Source organism: Rhincodon typus, chromosome 2, assembly GCF_021869965.1.
Source record: "Rhincodon typus isolate 14 chromosome 2, sRhiTyp1.1, whole genome shotgun sequence".
In the NCBI taxonomy this organism is placed as follows: Eukaryota; Metazoa; Chordata; class Chondrichthyes; order Orectolobiformes; family Rhincodontidae; genus Rhincodon; species Rhincodon typus.
The window spans coordinates 25439622-25458608 of NC_063333.1; the positions used below are offsets into that span (position 1 = coordinate 25439622).

General features: G+C 41.3%; 1 protein-coding gene across 2 annotated transcripts in view; it reads right to left on the reverse strand.

The window, feature by feature from the left end:
• The window catches only part of pitrm1 (pitrilysin metallopeptidase 1), a 111887-nt gene that overhangs the window by 16939 nt on the left and 75961 nt on the right, over positions 1-18987 (reverse strand). The window contains exons 10-19 of one of the 2 annotated variants that reach the window (XM_048614691.1): positions 18558-18686; positions 15816-15929; positions 15039-15135; positions 13865-13999; positions 8602-8740; positions 7522-7638; positions 6181-6313; positions 5911-6031; positions 4019-4095; positions 2885-3050 (exon numbers count right to left, since the gene is read on the reverse strand). In XM_048614691.1, coding sequence (XP_048470648.1) covers positions 2885-3050; positions 4019-4095; positions 5911-6031; positions 6181-6313; positions 7522-7638; positions 8602-8740; positions 13865-13999; positions 15039-15135; positions 15816-15929; positions 18558-18686 — 1228 coding nt within the window. Of the gene's footprint in view, positions 1-2884; positions 3051-4018; positions 4096-5910; positions 6032-6180; positions 6314-7521; positions 7639-8601; positions 8741-13864; positions 14000-15038; positions 15136-15815; positions 15930-18557; positions 18687-18987 lie in introns of those variants that run through there. The other variant, XM_048614697.1, reaches the window with a different exon arrangement.

The following is an 18987-nucleotide window of genomic DNA, read 5'->3' on the forward strand; positions in this document are numbered from 1 at the left end:
CACCTCTTGATTACATTCAATGTTTTGACATCAACTAGTTCTTGCGGTGATCAAATCCACAGGCTCACCACTGTTTGGGTGAAGAAATATGTCCTCATCTCTGTCCTAAATGGTCTATCCCGAATTCTCAGACTGTGACCCCTGGTTCTGGACACACCCACCATCGGGAACATCTTCCCTACATCCACCCTGTCAGTCCTGTTAGAATTTTTTAAGTCTCTATGAGAACCCCCTCATTTGTCTGAACTCCAGCAAAAACAATCTTAACCCAGTCAATCTCTCCTCATACATCAGACCTGCCATCCCCAGAATCAGCCTAGTAAACCTTCGCTGCACTGGATGATGTAATTTCTGTAGGTGGCAACAAGGAATGACGAACATATGATCTAGACCACATGGATTTTTAACAAGGCTTTGACAAAGTTGTAATGGTCAGAAAATTAAAAACTCGAGATCCAAAGGAAAGTGGGTAAATGAACCCAAACATTCACTCAGTGGTAGAAAGCATGCTGTAACGGTCGATGGGTGTTCAAGTGACTGGGAGACTGATTCTATGCAAGTTCTGCAAGGTTCAGCAATGAGTCCATTGCGTTTCATGGTTTTTACCAAAGAAATAGATTTAGATACAGAATCTTAGAATGGTTATAGCATAAGAAATCACTATCTGGTCTGTTTAGTTCATGCCAACTCTCTGCAACAGAAATTTACCTTGTCCACGTACCCCACTCTTTTCTCATAGCCCTGAATTTTTTTTTTCCCTTGAGATGCTTATCTAATTGACTTTTAAAAATTGTGATTGAATAGGTCTCTGCTACATGCATAGGCAGTGCATTCCAGATTCTGACTTCATTACATAAAATAGTTCCCTCATGGCAGCTTTAGTTCTTTTGCTAAATATCACAAGTCATTTTTCTTTAGTTCTCAGTGCTTCCACCAAAAGAAACAGTTTCTCCCAACTTTCTGTCTACATCCCACATGATTGGAATAGCTATCAATTAACCTTCAAGTTCTTTGGCGTCCAGGATTCCCTCTCTTTACAGGAACACTGGCTCTCTGCTCTCAGCTCTCACCTCTCACTATTTCCTCCTACTGTTCTAACAGTTTTGTACTAGAAGCAGCTTGAAGTTGGGCCAAATCATATCTTATCAGAATAAAATTAGCTTTTTCCAATTATAGAACTTTTATTGCTAGTCTATCTTTATCCTTTTCCATAACAATCCTAAATCTAATTCTCCAAAATGCTCTAGTGTCATGTCTTCCATCTATCCAGGTTCATTTTTGAATATTAGGTCCGGAACTACCCCTCGCCCTTCCTGGGCTTCCAACGTTCTGACCAAAAAGGCTCTCCAGGATACAATGAAGAATTTTGCTCCATCCCTACCTTGTACACTAAACCTATTCCAGTTAATATATGGATGGTGACAATCCCCTATTACAATTTTATTATTACAGAAATTTGATTACATATTTGATATTCTATCCCCCGCTGGCTGTTTGGGGTCGTATAGTACATATCCAACAGCGTATTTGTCTCTTTATGCCTTTTTTTTTAAGCACTATCCATTTGGCCTCAATGATCCTGCCAAGAGATCATCCCTCCTCATTTGTATAATTGATTTCTTGAATAATACTGCAATTCACTCTTTCTATCGACTGAATACTCGACAAGAAATAATACTGCGTTGTCAATCCTGTCCATCTTTCAGCCCAGTCTCGGTGATAACTATAATATCATACTCTCCAATGCCTATCTGTACCCTCAGCTCATCTGTGTTATCCCTCTCATTTCTTGCATCAACATGTATACCATTTAGCCTAACTAAATTCACTTCTTTCTTATCTAGCTTATATGTCTTCTGCATTCCAAACTCAATTACTAGTGCTAATCATGATGAACTGTTTGAAAAACAATAAAGGATAAATTACTCTAAACAAATTGTCATTTTTTTCCTATTCATTTGTGGGATGTGGGTGTCACTGGCTGGCCGGCATTTCTTGCCCATCCCTAGTTGCTCTTGAGGTGATGGTGAGCTGCCTTCTTGAACCACTGCAGTCCAAGATTTTGACCCAGTAACTGTGAAGGAATGGCGATATATTTCCAAGTCAGGATGGTGAGTGGCTTGAAGGGGAACTTGAAGGTGGTGGCGTTCCCACATGTCTGCTGCCCTTGTCCTTCTCGATGGAAGTGGTCATGGGTTGGGCAGGTGCTGTCTGAGGATCTTTGGTGAATTTCTGCAGTGCATTTTGAAGATAGTACACACTGCTGCTACTGAGCGTCGGTGGTGGAGGGAGTGAATGCTTGTGGATGAGGTGCCAATCAAGCGGGCTGCTTTGTCCTGGATGGTGTGTCAAGCTTCTTGAATGTTGTTGGGGCTGCACTCATCCAAGCAAGTGGGGAGTATTCCATCACACTCCTGACTTGTGCCTTATAGATGGTGGACAGGCTTTGAGGAGTCAGGAGGTGAGTTACTCGCCATAGTATTTCTAGCTTCTGACCTGCTCTTGTAGTCACTGTGTTTGTGGTAAAGTCCAGTTGAGTTTCTGGTCAATGATAACCCCCAGGATATTGACAGTGGGGGATTCAGTGATGATAACGCCATTGAGTGTCAAGGGGTGGTGGTCAGATTCTCTCTTATTGGTGATGGTCATAGCCTGGCATTTGTGTGGCACAAATGTCGCTTGCCACTTGTCAGCCCAAGCCTGGATATTGTCCAGATCTTGCTGCATTTGAACACGGACTGTTTCAGTATCTGAGGAGGCACGAATGGTGCTGAACAGTTTAACTACTGTTTTCTTATTTGTGTATAGAAACCTCTGAGGGTGGGGTTGGGGAACAGCATTGGATAAAGGAAGAATCACCATGTGAAATGACTTCTAATTTTACCTGGCTTATTCCATTAAACATCTCCTGCAATCTTCCTGCTGCTGTCAATGTCTTGCCAGCTCGAACTGCCGCATACAAATGTCCAGAGTCTGGAATTCCATTTGATAGTTCCTGGGCCGCCATCATAACTAACACTCTTAGATGTTCCTCATCATCAAAGCGTGGGCTGCAAAATACACATCTATTATTTACTCAGAAATCTATTGTGTCGCAGAGTAGTTCAATATTTAAAGTTTCCAGATCCAGTTTTTAATTGGGAATCTTTGAAATCTATTAGTTTACAATTCCATGCTATCCAAAAGTATTCAAGGTGTTCAAGTGCACAGCACAACCACAAGCCTAATTACTGGAAATAAAACACTTCAGCTCTTTCTCTATTCAAGCTATTTGTACTTTTAGCAGAGATATACTTTCTGTTCTGGTTACTATGCTAATCTACTCATTATCAGTGTCTGTTAAATGTTGTCAGAATGACAAAAAAAGGGTCATTGATACAATCTTCCGACCTTTACCCATGGTGGGGATTAACGGACTTAGAAACTGATAAAAGGCATTAACCACCACCTATTCTCCAAATAATAACTGCACACTTCAGAGAACCAAGAAAGCAGTCAAACATTGAATGTATGTTTGGTTACTAAACAAATTGCAGTTATGAGGGAGGAAAGGATGGAAAAGATCATAGCACGGCAAGGGCATACTACAGCAGTTAGTCATACTGAATCAGGAGTCTTAAACATATGAGCTGATTAGCAATCCAGTAACTGCCCTCTTTTCCATGACAAAAATAGATTAAACAGTCAAGTTAATCGCAATGTTGCGTATCACCCTATTGTATTTAGGGTTCCAGTCAATATCAATTGACTCAATAGTTATACTGAACAATACTAGTGGGCATTATGTACATTAGACCAAACTTGATCAGGCAAATTCTTAGTTCCTGCTGATTTTTAGCAGATCAGTCATATCGGTGGAAGTGTAAATGTTAACACTGGAACCTAACCAAGTACATCAAGGTGCGTCCACTGACATGTCCCAGGCAATCAAGGCCAATAACAACAGTAAACAGCTGCGTAACTTCCACTCACCCAGCCCCACAGATGTATAAAGCATAAAAATGCTAATCAGACCTACTTGTTAAAAATATCCATCCAGAGGTGCATCATGTCAGGCAGGTTTCTCTCCAAACAAAGAGAAGTAAATAACACTCCCTATTGCAAAGGAAGGAAGTTAGCTAAAATTTTGAAAATATGATGGCAAATATTTTCCACATACGAGAAAATATAAACAGCAATAAACACAAAAATAGTGCAAGAAAACTATCTGGCACTTTAAAATAATAATGAAAATCAAATTAAATAGTGGTAGGGCACTTTTAGTCATGTTTAGATGCTTTAAAGGGATGCAGTTTACTGAAGTGGCCAATATGCAAACATGACTGAATTATTTTATTTTTATTGACACCCTATAAATCTAATGGAATTCAAACAAAGCTCACTGATGCCTTGTTTTGATTCTGCCAGGGCCACTCAGCTGCTGATGTCATTACAACCTTCGTTCAAGCATGCACAAAACTGCCGAGTTCTCAACATTGATTTAGGCCCCTTGAAATTTCATGGTTACAAGTTAAACACGGAAAGAAACTTGACTTCACATAGCACTCTCCCCCAGCTGATGAATCAGTACAAGTGGAGGACGCACTATGGGTGGGAAGGGTACAGATTGTGCTCTGGGTAGGAGATTTCAATGTCCACCACTAAGAGTGGCTCAATAGCAGTTCTACTGATCAAACTGGTCAGGTCCACAAGGATACAGCTGCCAGACTGGGTCTGCAGCCAGTGGCGAGGGAGCAATAGGAGGAGGGAAAAACGTACTTCACTTCATCCTTACAGATTGGTAAGTTGCAGACACATCTATCCATGACAGTATCAGTAAGAGTGACCACTGCACAGATTTTGTGGAGACAGAAGCCCACCTTATTATTGTATTGTGTGGCACTATGACGGTGTTAAATGGGACAGACTGCAAACTGATCCAGCAACTCAAGACTCAATCCATGAGGTGCTCTGGGCCATCATTAACAGCAGTATCACATTCCAATACAACCTGCAACCTCATTGCCTGGCATATCCCTCACTCAACCATTACCATCAAGTTGGAGGATCAACTCTATTTCAATGGAAAGTGTAAGAGGGCATGCAAGGAGCACCACCAGGCATACCTAAAACTTAGTGTCAACCTGGTGAAACTACGAAACAGGTCTACTTGCATACCAAACGCCATAAGCTGCAATTGATAGACAGAGCTAAGTAATTCACAACCAATGGATCAGATCTAAGCTCTCAGTCCTGCCACATCCAGACATGAACCAGTGCAAAAGAGAAGGCTGAAGAACCCACAACAATTTTCAGCCAGAAGGGCCAAGCGGATGATCTGTCTCAGCCACCTCCAATGGTCCCCAGCATCACAGATACCAGTCTTCAATCAATTCCATTCACTCCACGTGATATCAAGAAAAGGCTGGACGCACTAGATACTGCAAAGGCTATGAGCCCTAATACCATTCCAGCATCATGACTGAAGACTTGTCATAACTGTAGAATTCTAAGCTAAAAATTTATCCAGCTTTTGTGTTCAGCCTTGAAAGAAAATTAGGTATCACCATCTAATATTCAGAAGGGACAGCAAAGTAGTTTTCCCATCTCCCTTTGCTCTCCAGACTAGTTAATCATGTACTTGTTTCTTCTAAGGCAATGCTTACTATCATTTCTTTCAATATGTCATCTCCAACTTGCAATTAGCCATGTATTTTATGAATTTTACCTTCATTAAAAGACTTACATTTTGCTCACTGGACAGTCCTCAATCATTAATCCTACATGTTTGGGAGATGTAACTGCAAATAGATATGCAAAGTGTTGCCTAGTTATTTTAAAGGTGAGGAGAATACTTGCTTTCAACTACAAACTAAAATAGTCACTGGCTCCTGAACTACATTCTGCCGTAAAATACACAAAGTGTTGTACCTGTTCATACATATCTAAGTTATCGTTATCCTGGAGAATCTTCGGTGAAGCAGACATTTCCCCAGTTTTCAATTCAATCTGCTGATCTTGTTGTCTGTAATCAAGGCTCCCACAGCCCATCCTGAATAAAGAAAATACTCAAAATAAGGCGGCAAATGGATCTTTAGTTATTAAAACGCATCGTCAATTCATAAACTCATTTAACAATTACATCATCAATATTTAACGAATATAATCGTCACCACATGACTGGGTGCTCCATTAACTTACCTTGTGATCACATTGCAGAACAATGGTACATATGGCTTCAGCTCCTCAGGTAACGTGTTAAGGCTAGTGAAAGCCTTGAAATAAACAACTCCATTGGTTGGCTGACTACAATACTGAACAGGCACCTCATCCTCTAAAACAAAATATAGCAGAATGAGGATTTTACCTGTAGCCAAAACTGCCAAATTTCAATGATACATTTGATGTAGTTCTACAACAGCTCAAAAAGAGAAATCCACCATATTTCTTCAAATTTTGCTTCAAATTTAAAATATGAGAGTTCAGCTCCCAATATTTAAATTCTCCTCTTTACCTGCAGCTCTGCCAGTGCAGCACTGTTCTGATGTTCGATTTGCAATATCTTTCTCTCACTCTCTACATATAACTCAAACTAATCATTTTCCTATCCCCTTCCTAACTCCCTACCTACACTCACCTTTCCTGGCCCCATCCCCGCCTCTTCGACCTGTTTGTTTCTTCTCCACCTATCCTCTCCTCCATCCCTCTTCTATCCGCCTCCCACTCTCTCCTTATTTATTTCAAAACCCCCTTCCCCTCCCCCTTTTCTGATGAAGGGTCTAGGCCCGAAACGTCAGCCTCTCTGCTCCTATGATGCTGCTTGGCCTGCTGTGTTCATCCAGCCTTGCACCTTGTTGTCTCGGATTCGCCAGCATCTGCAGTTCCTACTATCTCTAATCATTTTCCTCATTGCCTCTGTATCTTCTTTGTCATTCATAATTCTGTCCAATCAGTACTGAATTTGTCATACACAAGTTTGATAGTTGGTTGCTCATAATCTAAAAGTCATCTACTTTTAGCAAAGTTTTTTTTAAACTGACCTATCAAACCTTGCCATAACCTTCTTTCTGGAGTTATTTTTCAATCAAGTCTTTCACAATTACACTAAAACAAGACTGCGATCAACGATTCTCCAAACAAAAAAAGATATAAAATCATTTACATGCTCTGACTGTTCTCTTGTATACAATTCTGAAAAAGAAGTTTCAGATGATAGTTAGATTTGCAGTTTCTCCTAAATAGCTACAGATTTACTATTGGTCTGAAGTAACATTTTCCAGCTCCTGGAAGTCACATGCCAGACCCTCCATCATTAGTGGCAAAACTGAATTGGATGTGAGCAAGTTCACCTATCTTGGAGGTTTACAAGGCAAGGATCTTAACAGAAATAAATAATGTGTCACATGCAGAAAGCCAATACAGCCTTGGGTAAATTGACTGCTTTTGCTTTGAATTGGCACAGTAGCAAGGTTGCACTAAACTGAAAGTTTAAAAGTGTTGTTCTTGCATGACAATCTTGAACTGATTTTTAACAAGCCGTACCTATGTATGTCATCTCTACAGGTGTCAACGCAAATGTTTGCTGAATATCAGAAACTTTAAGCGCTGGGAGACTGGATGCATCCTGAGGTCTGCTTTGTGCAGTAATCAGTTCCAGCCCTGAGGAAATAGAAAGAGTTGTGCAATAGCTCAATGTGCATAAGAATTGAATATATTCAAAATTAGAGTTCTGCAAAATGGGAGAAAACAATACAGCATTTAACTACAGTAATAATCAAACTAGATTGCTAGAATATTTAAAGCAATGCTTCAGAATGCCAAGGACAATCTTAATATTATGAACTTTGAACAAGTATCCTTCTTTACACAAATATTTAAAGTTGTTCTCACAGAATCATAGAATCACTACAGTGTGGAAACAGGCCATTCGGCCCAACAAGTCCACACCGACCCTCCGAAGAGCATCCCACCCCAACTCATTCCCCGACCCCTGCATTTCCCCATGTCTAACCCACCTAATCTACACATCCCTGAACACTAAGGGCAATTTAGCATAGCCAATCCAACTATCCTGCACATCTTTGGACTGTGGGACAAAACTGGAGAACCCAGAGGAAACCCATACAGACAGAGGGAGAATGTGCAAACTCCACAAAAACAGTTGCCCGAGGGTGGAATTGAACCTGAATCCCTGGCGCTGTGAGGCAGCAGTGCTAACTGCTGAGCCACCATGCCACTGAAATGGCTTGGTGCGCAGAGGTACAACTCAAAGAAATAAATGCACAGATGGATAGATGCCATGTTTGGTGGCTGGTATGCCCAGCTAGTGCTCCTAGTGCTGATCATCAGTGGCAAGTAAGTGTACATCAGGTGATAACACACCCAGTGACATCCCTGCAGTTGAAACAAAGAGCTGGCATGAAGACTCGACCAACCATTTGAGTGACATACTATGGAAATTCTTGGTGCTCCAGAACAATACTGAACACGCAGGTCCAAAAGAAGAAAGTGATTAAATATAAAATTCAATTCAATATAATTAAAACTTGATCTGTTAAAAGGAAACAATGAATGCAACTCAAATTTGGCAACATTACACCAGCCTTGACAAAAATAACAAACCTTTTTTATAGATCTCCTTCTTTTCATCCATAGACAGAGAATTCACTTTCTCTTGTAGCTTTTCTTTCTCAAGTTGAGCTTGATTCTCCAAATAACTTTCACCTGGACTCATTGACAAGGACAGCTGGTGACGGTTTTCCTGTAATGCAACGAAATGCCACAAATTATGATAAAAGAAAAAATAATCTCTCTTCAGAAATACCTGGCCTTCACGTCAAAGTGCAGTTTTCACTTTGAGCTGACCACCTATACTGAAAATAATAGGAACTGATTATCACTCAAAGAATCTAACGCAAGCAGACAATAAAAAAAAACCTAAATATTATTGACAATGAGATAACAAGGTGTAGAGCTGGATGAACACAGCAAGCCAAGCAGCATCAGAGGAGCAGGAAGGCTGACGTTTCAGGCCTAGATCCTTCTTCAGAAATGGGGGAGGGGAAGGGGATTCTGAAATAAATAGGGAGTGAGGAGGAGGCAGATAGAAGATGGAGAGAGGAGAAGATAGGTGGAGAGGAGACAGACAGGTCAAAGAGGTGGGGATGGAGCCAGTAAAAGTGAGTGTAGGTGGGGAGTTAGGGAGGAGATAGGTCAGTCCAGGGAGGATGGACAGGTCAAGGGGGCGGGATGATGTTAGTAGGTAGGAGATGGGGGTGGGGCTTGAGGTGGGAGGAGGGAATAGGTGGGAGGAAGGACAGGTTAGGGAGGCGGGGACAAGCTGGGCTGGTTTTGAGATGCGGTCGGGGGAGGGGAGATTTTGAAGCTTGTGAAGTCCACATTGATACCATTGGGCTGCACGGTTCCCAAGCGGAATATGAGGCGCTGTTCCTGCAACCTTCAGGTGGCATCGTTTTGGCACTGCAGGAGGCCCAGGATGGACATGTCGTCTGAGGAATGGGAGGGGGAGTTGAAATGGTTCGCGACTGCAGTTGTTTAGTGCGAACCGAGCGTAGGTGTTCTGCAAAGCAGTCCCCAAGCCTCCGCTTGGTTTTCCCGATGTAGAGGCGGCCTCATCGGGAACAGTGGATACAATATACCACGTTAGCAGATGTGCAGGTGAACATCTGCTTGATGTGGAAAGTCTTCTTGGGGCCTGGGATTGGGGTGAGGGGGGAGGTGTAGGGGCAGGTGTTGCTCTTCCTGCAGTTGCAGGGAAAAGTGCCGGGCGTGGTGGGGCTGGAGGGGAGTGTGCAGTGGACAAGGGAGTCCCGGAGAGAGTGGTCCCTCCGGAAAGCAGATAAGGGTGGGGAGGGAAAAATGTCTTTGGTGGTGGGGTCGGATTGCAGATGGCAGAAGTGTCAGAGGATGATCCGTTGGATCCAGAGGTTGGTGGGGTGGTACGTGAGGACGAGGGGGATTCTGTTTTGGTTGTTATTGCGGGGAGGGGGTGTGAGGGATGAGTTGCGGGAAATGCGGGAGAAATGGTCGAGGACGTTCTCGACCACTGTTGGGGGGTGGGGGGCGGGGGGGGGGGGCAGGGTGCGAAGTTGCAGTCCTTGAAAAACGAGGACATCCGAGATGTACGGGAGTGGAATGCCTCATCCTGGGAGCAGATGCGGCGGAGGCGAAGGAATTGGCAATAGGGGATGGCATTTTTGCAGGAAGGTGGGTGGGAGGAGGTGTATTCTAGGTAGCTGTGGGAGTCGGTTGGCTTGAAATGGATATCGGTTTCCAGGTGGTTGCCAGAGATGGAAATAGAGAGGTCCAGGAAGGAGAGAGAGGTATCAGAGATGGTCCAGGTGAACTTAAGGTTGGGGTGGAAGGTGTTGGTGAAGTGGATGAACTGTTCGAGCTCCTCATGGGAGCACGAGGCGGCGCTAATACAGTCATCAATGTAACGGAGGAAGAGGTGGGGTTTAGGGCCAGTGTACTGACAATGCTTCTTTGAGCGGAAAACTATACAAGAAGATTCAAGGGGTGTTAAAATTCCTCTCCAAAAACGGGATATAAGGAATGAACCCCAAAGTTCTGGGTTAGAGTGAAATTACTAAACAATTTCCAAACAGCAATCGGTGAAGATATCAAAGTTAATTCGAAGATTTTGCGTGACCAACTTAACAGCATTCTTTGACAAAATGACATAGATAATTCTTGAACAGAATTTGAATCATAAATTTATTAAAACCATGGATCTGATGGGATGCATCCTAGAATTTTAAAAGATGTACCTGCAGAAATAGCAATAATTATCCAAGAATCCTTAGGGAAAATGTTACAGTCTATAATAAAGAATGTAATAACAGAGCATTTAGGAACACATGATATAACGAAGCAGAGTCAGCATGGCTTCAGGAAGGAAATCACACCTGAAAAATTTATTACAGTTCTTTGAAAAGGTAACAAGCAGGATACCTAAAGGGGAACAAGGAATTTATTTTGGATTCCCTGAAGGCATTTGATAAGGCATCACACATGAGTACTTAATAATTTAAAGTCCACAGTGTTGGTGTTAGTAGCCTGGATAAAGAATTGGTTAACTAAAAGATACAGAGTTTGGATAAAGGAAGGAGTCATTTTCAGGATGGCAACCTGTAACTAATGAAGTGTGACAAGGATCAGTGCTCGGGCCACTTTCCTTTATAATACATATTTATGACTTGAAAAGTACTATCATTAAAATAGATAGAAAAGCGAACAGTGAGAATGACAAAAGGAGCCTACAGAGAGACATAAACAAGTTAAATGAGTGGACAAAAACATTTTTTTAAATTCATTAATGGGATGAGGGCTTTGCTGGCTAGGCCAGCATTTATTGCTCATCCCTAATTGTCCAGAGGGCAGTTCAGAGTCAACCACATTGCTGTGGGTCTGGATTCGCACGTAGGCAGACCAGGTAAGGATGGCAGTTTCCCTTCCTGAAGGACGTTAGTGAACCAGATGGATTTTTCCGACAATCGGTAATGGATTCAAAGGCATCATTAGATTTTTAATTCCAGATATTTTATTGAATTCAAAATTCCACCATCTACCATTACAGGATTCAAAACCTGGTCCCTAGGACATTATCTGGGTCTCTGGATTAATTATCCAGCAATATTACCACTAGGCATTGCCTCCCCTGATGAGCCATATGGTCCTATGTCCTATGGTTTTCAGCAAAGAGGACCTGCAATTCCCATAGCAATGCCTACAAGCAACTTCAGCACCATATAATATGGTCGAATACAAGTATGATACATACTGGAAATCTGAAATAAAAACAGGAGGTGCTAGAGAAAGTCAGGCAGCATCTATAGAGTGAGACACAAAGTTTAGAGTCCAATAAGTCTCTTCTAAAGTTTAAAATGAAAATGCTAGTTTTCAATAATAAACTGGCTTAATCCGAACTATCTAAGCAACTATAAATTGTAAAAACAAGACACTAAAGTGTTGGTAGTAAAACAGGCTATTTCTAGGTCATCATTGCAAAGGTTCCTCAGGGAAGTGACCTAGGCCCAATGCTAAGCTGTTTCGTCAATGACATTTCCTCTGCCATAAAGTCAGAAGTGGGAATCTTCATGGTCATGGTGAAGCAGTTTGTGTCCACATGGAGCAAAACTAATTAGTTAGTATCAAGTATCAGCCAAGCCAATGATATGACAGATAATTACCATCTCAAATAAAAACTGCACCTGATGTTCAATGGCATTACCAATGCTGAATCCTCCACTATCAATAGTCTCGGGATTACCACTGATAAAAAGATAAACTGGACCTGCCAGAAGATGGCAGTGACAAAGTGGTAATATCACTGGACTAGTAAGTCAGAACCCCAGGCTAAGGTTTGAATGCTACACCGACAGATAGAGAAATTTGAAATCAGAAGAATCTAGAAGAAAAAGCCAATCCGATGGTGATCACCATCAATTGTTATAAAAGCCCATGTGGATTCCTAATCTCCTTCAGACAAGGTAATCTACCATTGTTATCTGGTTTAACCTTATGTGATTCCAGATTCACAGGATCGGGGCTAAATTTTAACTGGCCTTTGAACAATTATGAATAAACAATAAATGCTGGTCCAGTTGCGACATTATCATCCCACAAATGAATTTATTTTTTAAAAAAAATCAATATAGTCGCTACAAAGTAAGTCAAAGGCTCAGAATTATGCAGAGTAACTCACTTACCTTCTTCTCAAAGCCTCACCACCATCTAAAACGTACAGTCAGGATTATGATGGAATACTTTCCGTCTTGTCTGGATGTGTTCAACTCCAATACCATTCAAGCTCAACACCATCTAGGCCAAAGCAGTCCACCTGACTGGCACCCCATCCACCACCCACCACCTTCACTACTGACACAGTGGCACCAGTACCATCTACAAGTTGCACCACAGTAACTCCTAATAGCTCTTTAAAAAGAGCAGCTTCCAACCTGTGAAAGAGTGAAGTGGAAACCACCGGAAGGACAGAGGTAGCAGATACATGGGAACACTACCACTTGTAAGTTCCTCTCCAAGCCATACACCATTCTGACTTGGAACTATATTGCCTTTCCTTCCTAAGGCGGCACAGTGGCACAGTGGTTAGCACTGCTGCCTCAGAACACCAGGGGCCCGGGTTGTATTCCACCCTCGGGCGATTGTTGGTGTGAAGTTTGCACGTTCTCCCCGTGTCTGCATGGGTTTCCTCTGGGTGCTCCGGTTTCCTCCCACAGTCCAAAGATGTGCAGGTTAGGTGGATTGGCCATGCTAAATTGCCTGTAGTGTTCAGGGATGTGAACATTAGGTGGGTTATAGGGAGATGGGTTTGGGTGGGTGTTCTGAGGGTCGGTGTGGACTCATTGGGCCGAAGGCCCTGTTTTCACACTGTAGGGACTCTATGATGGTTTCCCTTCACTGTCACTAGATCAAAATCCTGCAGTTATATTCAGTCATTTCACAATGCTTTAAAAGATACATTCTGAAGATTTCAAATTTATATCCAAATTCCAAAATGAATTCAAAATGTAGTTTCCCACTAAGTAAACAGAATACTGAGTAATGGATTCAGCAATAATTACTCTTTCCCACAAGAAATGTCATGTAAATAATCTCAACGATTCCCAGAAAATAAAATTGCTTATTACAACAATTCTTAAAATAGTGTTTAGTCTGAAATAAAAGTTAAAGTCAATAACAATCCATAATTGAGAATTTCCCGAGTTTATATAGAATGCTTCACTAACAGAAAAATGGTTGAGCACAACACTAGAAGTGAACTAAATGCAGCTGAAACAGACAAAGCTTAACAGCTATAATTAAAGATCCTAAACCAGCTCATAATTCCTTTGGCATTTACCTTGAAATAGTGTTTGACTTTATCCTGTAGGAAGCGTGGATTATCTTTCAATGACTGCCTAAACCTGGCCATGTTTTCACTGATCTGAAGCATCTCCACCGGATCGCCATCATGATTCCAATTTGCAGCAATGTACTAGATTCCGAGAACGGACAAGAGGAAAAACATGATCAACAGTTAAAAGAAGGTGGTCTAAATGCTGGCAACCTGAATCAGAATAAAATCACATCTATTAAAACCGACATTATTACAGTTTTAAAAATAACAGGCAACTTTATAACTAATCATTTTCTCATCCAGTAGGGCAATTCAACTTTCAAATTCAAGGTTACTTAAAGTTTATGTTCACACTGCAGTTTTTGCAGAAAGCCAAACTTTCTAGGCCCTTTTTCTAGGATGGGAGGGGTCCAAAACTAGACGACATAGGTTTAAGGTGAAAGGGGAAAATTTAAAATGAACCTTAAGGGTAAGTTTTTCATGCAGAGGTTGGTGCTTGTATGGAACGAGCTGCCAGAAGAAGTGGTGGAGGCGGGTCCAAATACGATGTTTAAAAGGTATCTGGATGGACATATGAATAGGAAGGGTTTATAGAGACATGGGCAAAATGCTAGCAAATGGGACTAAGTTAGATTGGTGACGTTTCGGGCCTAGACCCTTCATCAGAAAAGCCTTTTCTGATGAAGGGTCTAGGCCCGAAACGTCAGCCTCTCTGCTCCTATGATGCTGCTTGGCCTGCTGTGTTCATCCAGCCCTGCACCTTGTTGTCTCGGATTCTCCAGCATCTGCAGTTCCTACTATCTCTAAGTTAGATTGGGATGTCTGGTGAGTGTTGGACTGAGAGGTCTGCTTCAGTGCTGTATGGTTCTATGACGTCTACACTTTGCTTTCTGCCATTCAGCCAATTTTTTTCCATATTGCTACCGAACATCAGTTTAAAACATGTTGCTGAAGAATTGATGCTAACCACTTTAAAATATTCTCTTTCAATACTTCAGAATTAACTAATTCTGACCACATTAGGCATCAATGAACAACATACAGCAGATTGTTAGCTTCCAGCACCATCTTGTGGTGTACTGACTGGAAATATTCTCAACCATGCACTGTAAGTACTGTCGGGTAATATCAGGTTAGAATGCCATCCTGTGGCTGAAGTAGACAAAAAGAAACTTACTGATGCCAATGCAAGTCCAAAATTGGTGGTCTGGTGTTTCAACTGAATTTCAAGCTTGTGAAGGAGTGCTTCAATCCTTTCTTGCTCAAAACCATTCCTTGCATTCATAAAGATAAACAGAAATGTATTTTCATGTAAGTATTTTAACCATGTGAATAAACATGCAGGCAAATATTTACAATAATATATGCTTCTGACATGTGTGTTGAATCTATACCGTGGTAAGCTATCAATTCTATTCAATCACTGTCAAACAGATTGCTCATTCTTTTATACCAAGAAATTCAGTCGGTTGGGCTGCAATCATGGAGTGGCTGCAAGTAACAATCCCTGTGCAAACTGGATGGGCCAGAGTTCAACACACCCAATATTGCACTCAAGGCCTGATTAACATTCTAAAGGAAGTATTAAAACTATATTTCACAATATATTGCTTAGAACCCATTACAGATGTGTATGTTACTCACATCAAATTTGCATGCTCTCTTTGGAAACACATCAACAGTAGCAATGGAAACTTCCATTTATAACATCTGACCCAGACTAAAGGAACAGAAAGACTGATCACCTATCATACAAATGTCTTTCCTCCAGTGAGAGAAACACTGGCCTCCCTTGAGCATCATCTCAAAGGTAAATTAAGATGCCCGAGACAGGAAAGGAACATTTTGGATATGTAAATGTGTGGCATCATTTCAGCATTTAAATGCTATAACTCCAGTAGGTTGTGCTCCTGAAATTAAACAAAAACACAAGTTTATAGAATAGGTTACATACTCAATTACTTCATCTATTACTTTGGCGATGATCTCTTTCACAACTTTAACGTCTTGTTCTGCGATACCTTGTAGCCCTACACTAAAGCAAGCCTCTCTTGTGCTGCCGTCATATCTGGAAAACAAAACATATTTACTGTAAGTGACTAAAGAACCCGCAAAACTCAGCTGGCAAAAAATGTAGTACCGATAATACAAATTTAATCAACATTTTATCAAACTAATTCTCTTTTCGGAGATTCCTTCAACAACAATCAAGATATTAAAAAAATTGTCAAATTCCTTTTCTATGACACGATTGTAAGGATCCCACCGATGAAGGGTGTAGGCCCGAAACGTCAGCCTTTCTGCTCCTATGATGCTGCTTGGCCTGCTGTGTTCATCCAGCCCTGCACTTTGTTGTCTCAGATTCTCCAGCATCTGCAGTTCCTACTATCTCTGATTCAATTTCAATCCCACCCTAGATCTGATCTGGTGCTTTTAGTTTCTGAACCATGCTTATGCATGCTAGCATCCCATGATTTGTTGGTAAAAGTACATAAAATATCAAGCAGGGCAGCACATATGTTTGCACTCTCTGTGAAACATAAATCATCCATGAATTCCATGTAGTATATGGTTATGTTTAGCTAGTTAAAGCACATATCCAGAAGGTTAAAACACAAACTTTAGACCATCAGACACAACTGGAATATGGATGTTATTTATTTGCAGATACTTCTTTTTTCCATTGGTTATATCGGTTCAGAAGGTGTCCTACGCTAGTAAGCTTTTTTTCTGTGGACCACCAAGAAGGATGCTCGTTCCAAACATTATCGAACCACAAGGTCACTCCACCCTCATCCATTCAACCATAGTCATGGACATGCACTAAAACCTGTGTAGCAAACATTATTTTTTGGCATAGTTTTAACTTTGAAAATTACCACAGACTTTAATTTGCTTCTGTCAAACATGCAGGCCCATACCACAATGAATCTTGTTTTGCGTCGGGTTTTCACAAGAATTGTTTTCAAATCTTGCTACTACACAGTTTAGTTGTTGAGCGTGTCAAAATTCAGGGGCTTTTCATTCACATTACCAATGTGGTTTGATCAGTATTCATGATTCTGATGTTGAATCACTGGAAACAGGAAATTTTGGCATCAAGACCTTTTAGCAGTCTGAGCAATTTTGGTCTTCTGCTGTAATGTTAAGTACTTTCATCCCAGAAAGTCCTTACACCCACGACTATTGCTCTAAAATCGTTGGTGGGGAATCTGTTTGATTTGATGAAAACTAGAAGAACTCCAGATGCTATAAATCAGGAACAAAAACAGAAGTTGCTGGAGAAGCAGTATGGGGAGGGGGAGGTGTCACGAGATGAAATGAGATTAGTTACCACAGTAGATACAATGGCCTGATGCATCATGGTGGGGTCGTGGTCCAAGGGCAGATAGGAGGAGGTATCTGAGAGCTGGTGCTCAGTCTCTGCAACGTAGAGGTCAGTACACCAGACTACAACAGCACCACCCTTATCGGCAGGCTTAAAAACAAAGTCAGGGTTTGATCTAAGTGCACGGAGTGTAGTCAGTTCGGAGGGTGATAGGTTGGATTCGGTGGTGGTGGTGGTGGTGGTGGTGGTGGTGGTGGTGGTGGGGAGCCGAAAAATTGAGGCGACTAATATCACGTTGACAGTTCTCAATGAATAGATCAAGTGCAGGTAAAAGGCCAGAGGGAGGTGTCCAGAGGAGGGGGAAGAGTGTTGGAACTGGGCAAAGGGGTCTGTGGGACCAGGAGAGGACTCTTGATCAAAGAAATGGGCACGGAGGCGAAGGCGGCGGAAGAAGAGTTCGACATCATGTCATGTCTGAAATTTGTTAAGGCTGTGTCGCAGAGGAATAAAGCTGAGGCCTTTGCGAGTACAGAATGTTCAGCATCGGAGAGCTGAAGGTTAGGAGGGATGGTGAATACCCTACACGAGGTGGGGTTGGGAGAAGGGATGGAGTCAGAGGGAAGGGAAGGGGAGGAAGGTTCAAGAGCCGAAACGTTAACTCTGATTTTCTCTTCACAGATGCTGCCAGCAGTACTGAGCTTCTCCAGCAATTTCAGTTTTTGATTAGTTTGAGTTGACTCACTCAAGTACAAATCCATATGTTACTTTTCTGCTGAGCAACAACTGTCACCCATTTTGATACATCTTTGGAAGTTCAAGTCAGTGCCTGGTCACTATTCTCATGATGTATTTAGCATTGGGCAACTTTCTCATGGCAGATCTCTTCTCCATTCTCACACCAGTTTTTCAGTAAATGTTTAGCATTATAATCTGCATAATTCCCTCCCTGCAGCATTATCTGAGAAACCAACAAATGTTAGAACTTTTAACTCAAAGCCAGCTTTAACTTAATCCATTTTGCTAGGGAACCCAATTCTTTTCACCATTTTCCATGCACAGCATGCTCGGAGTAGCTCCTTGGCAACACAATTAGTATTGCCTGCTTGTTCCTACATGCTGATTTAAAGTCAGTAAAACATACGTTTCTGAGGTGAATAATCCTAATACAAAAACTGCATTTCTTAGCAGAAGGTAGATGGGTTCAACTTCTATGCAGATTATAACACTAAACATTTTCAACCATGCCAGGTCAACATATACATCATAATCTACAAGCAATCTTTTAAAAGATTAACTATAATCTTAATCTCATTCATTAAAATAAATATTACAATTTAAAGGAAGAACACACCAAAACTTATCACTTACCCAACAACAGGAGCAAAGTCAGTGCCAATCCGGGCATCAATCAATGCTTTGTAAAAGGGAGAATTGGGTCCGGATACCAGCAGAGATGACAAAAGATTCAGTGTGAATGCTTCAAAGCTATCGGTTATGCTACAGGAAGACAAAACGGTAAAACATACATTTCGAACAAAAAAATTTTCCCAAACGTTCTTTAAACACATGGAAGTAGAGCTACTATCAGGTTTACATTAACTGATGCATGATGTTGATTACAACCAACAAAATAAACAACTGGTGTGAGAGATTAAGGACATACATTTAAACAACACACAAAATACATTGACAAATGCATGACTGCCAGAAAAAACAAGGGAAACTGACTAAATTGGGATTTTAAACAGAGTTCAAAATAAATATGAATGACAAATATTGCTCACATCATATGAATGAA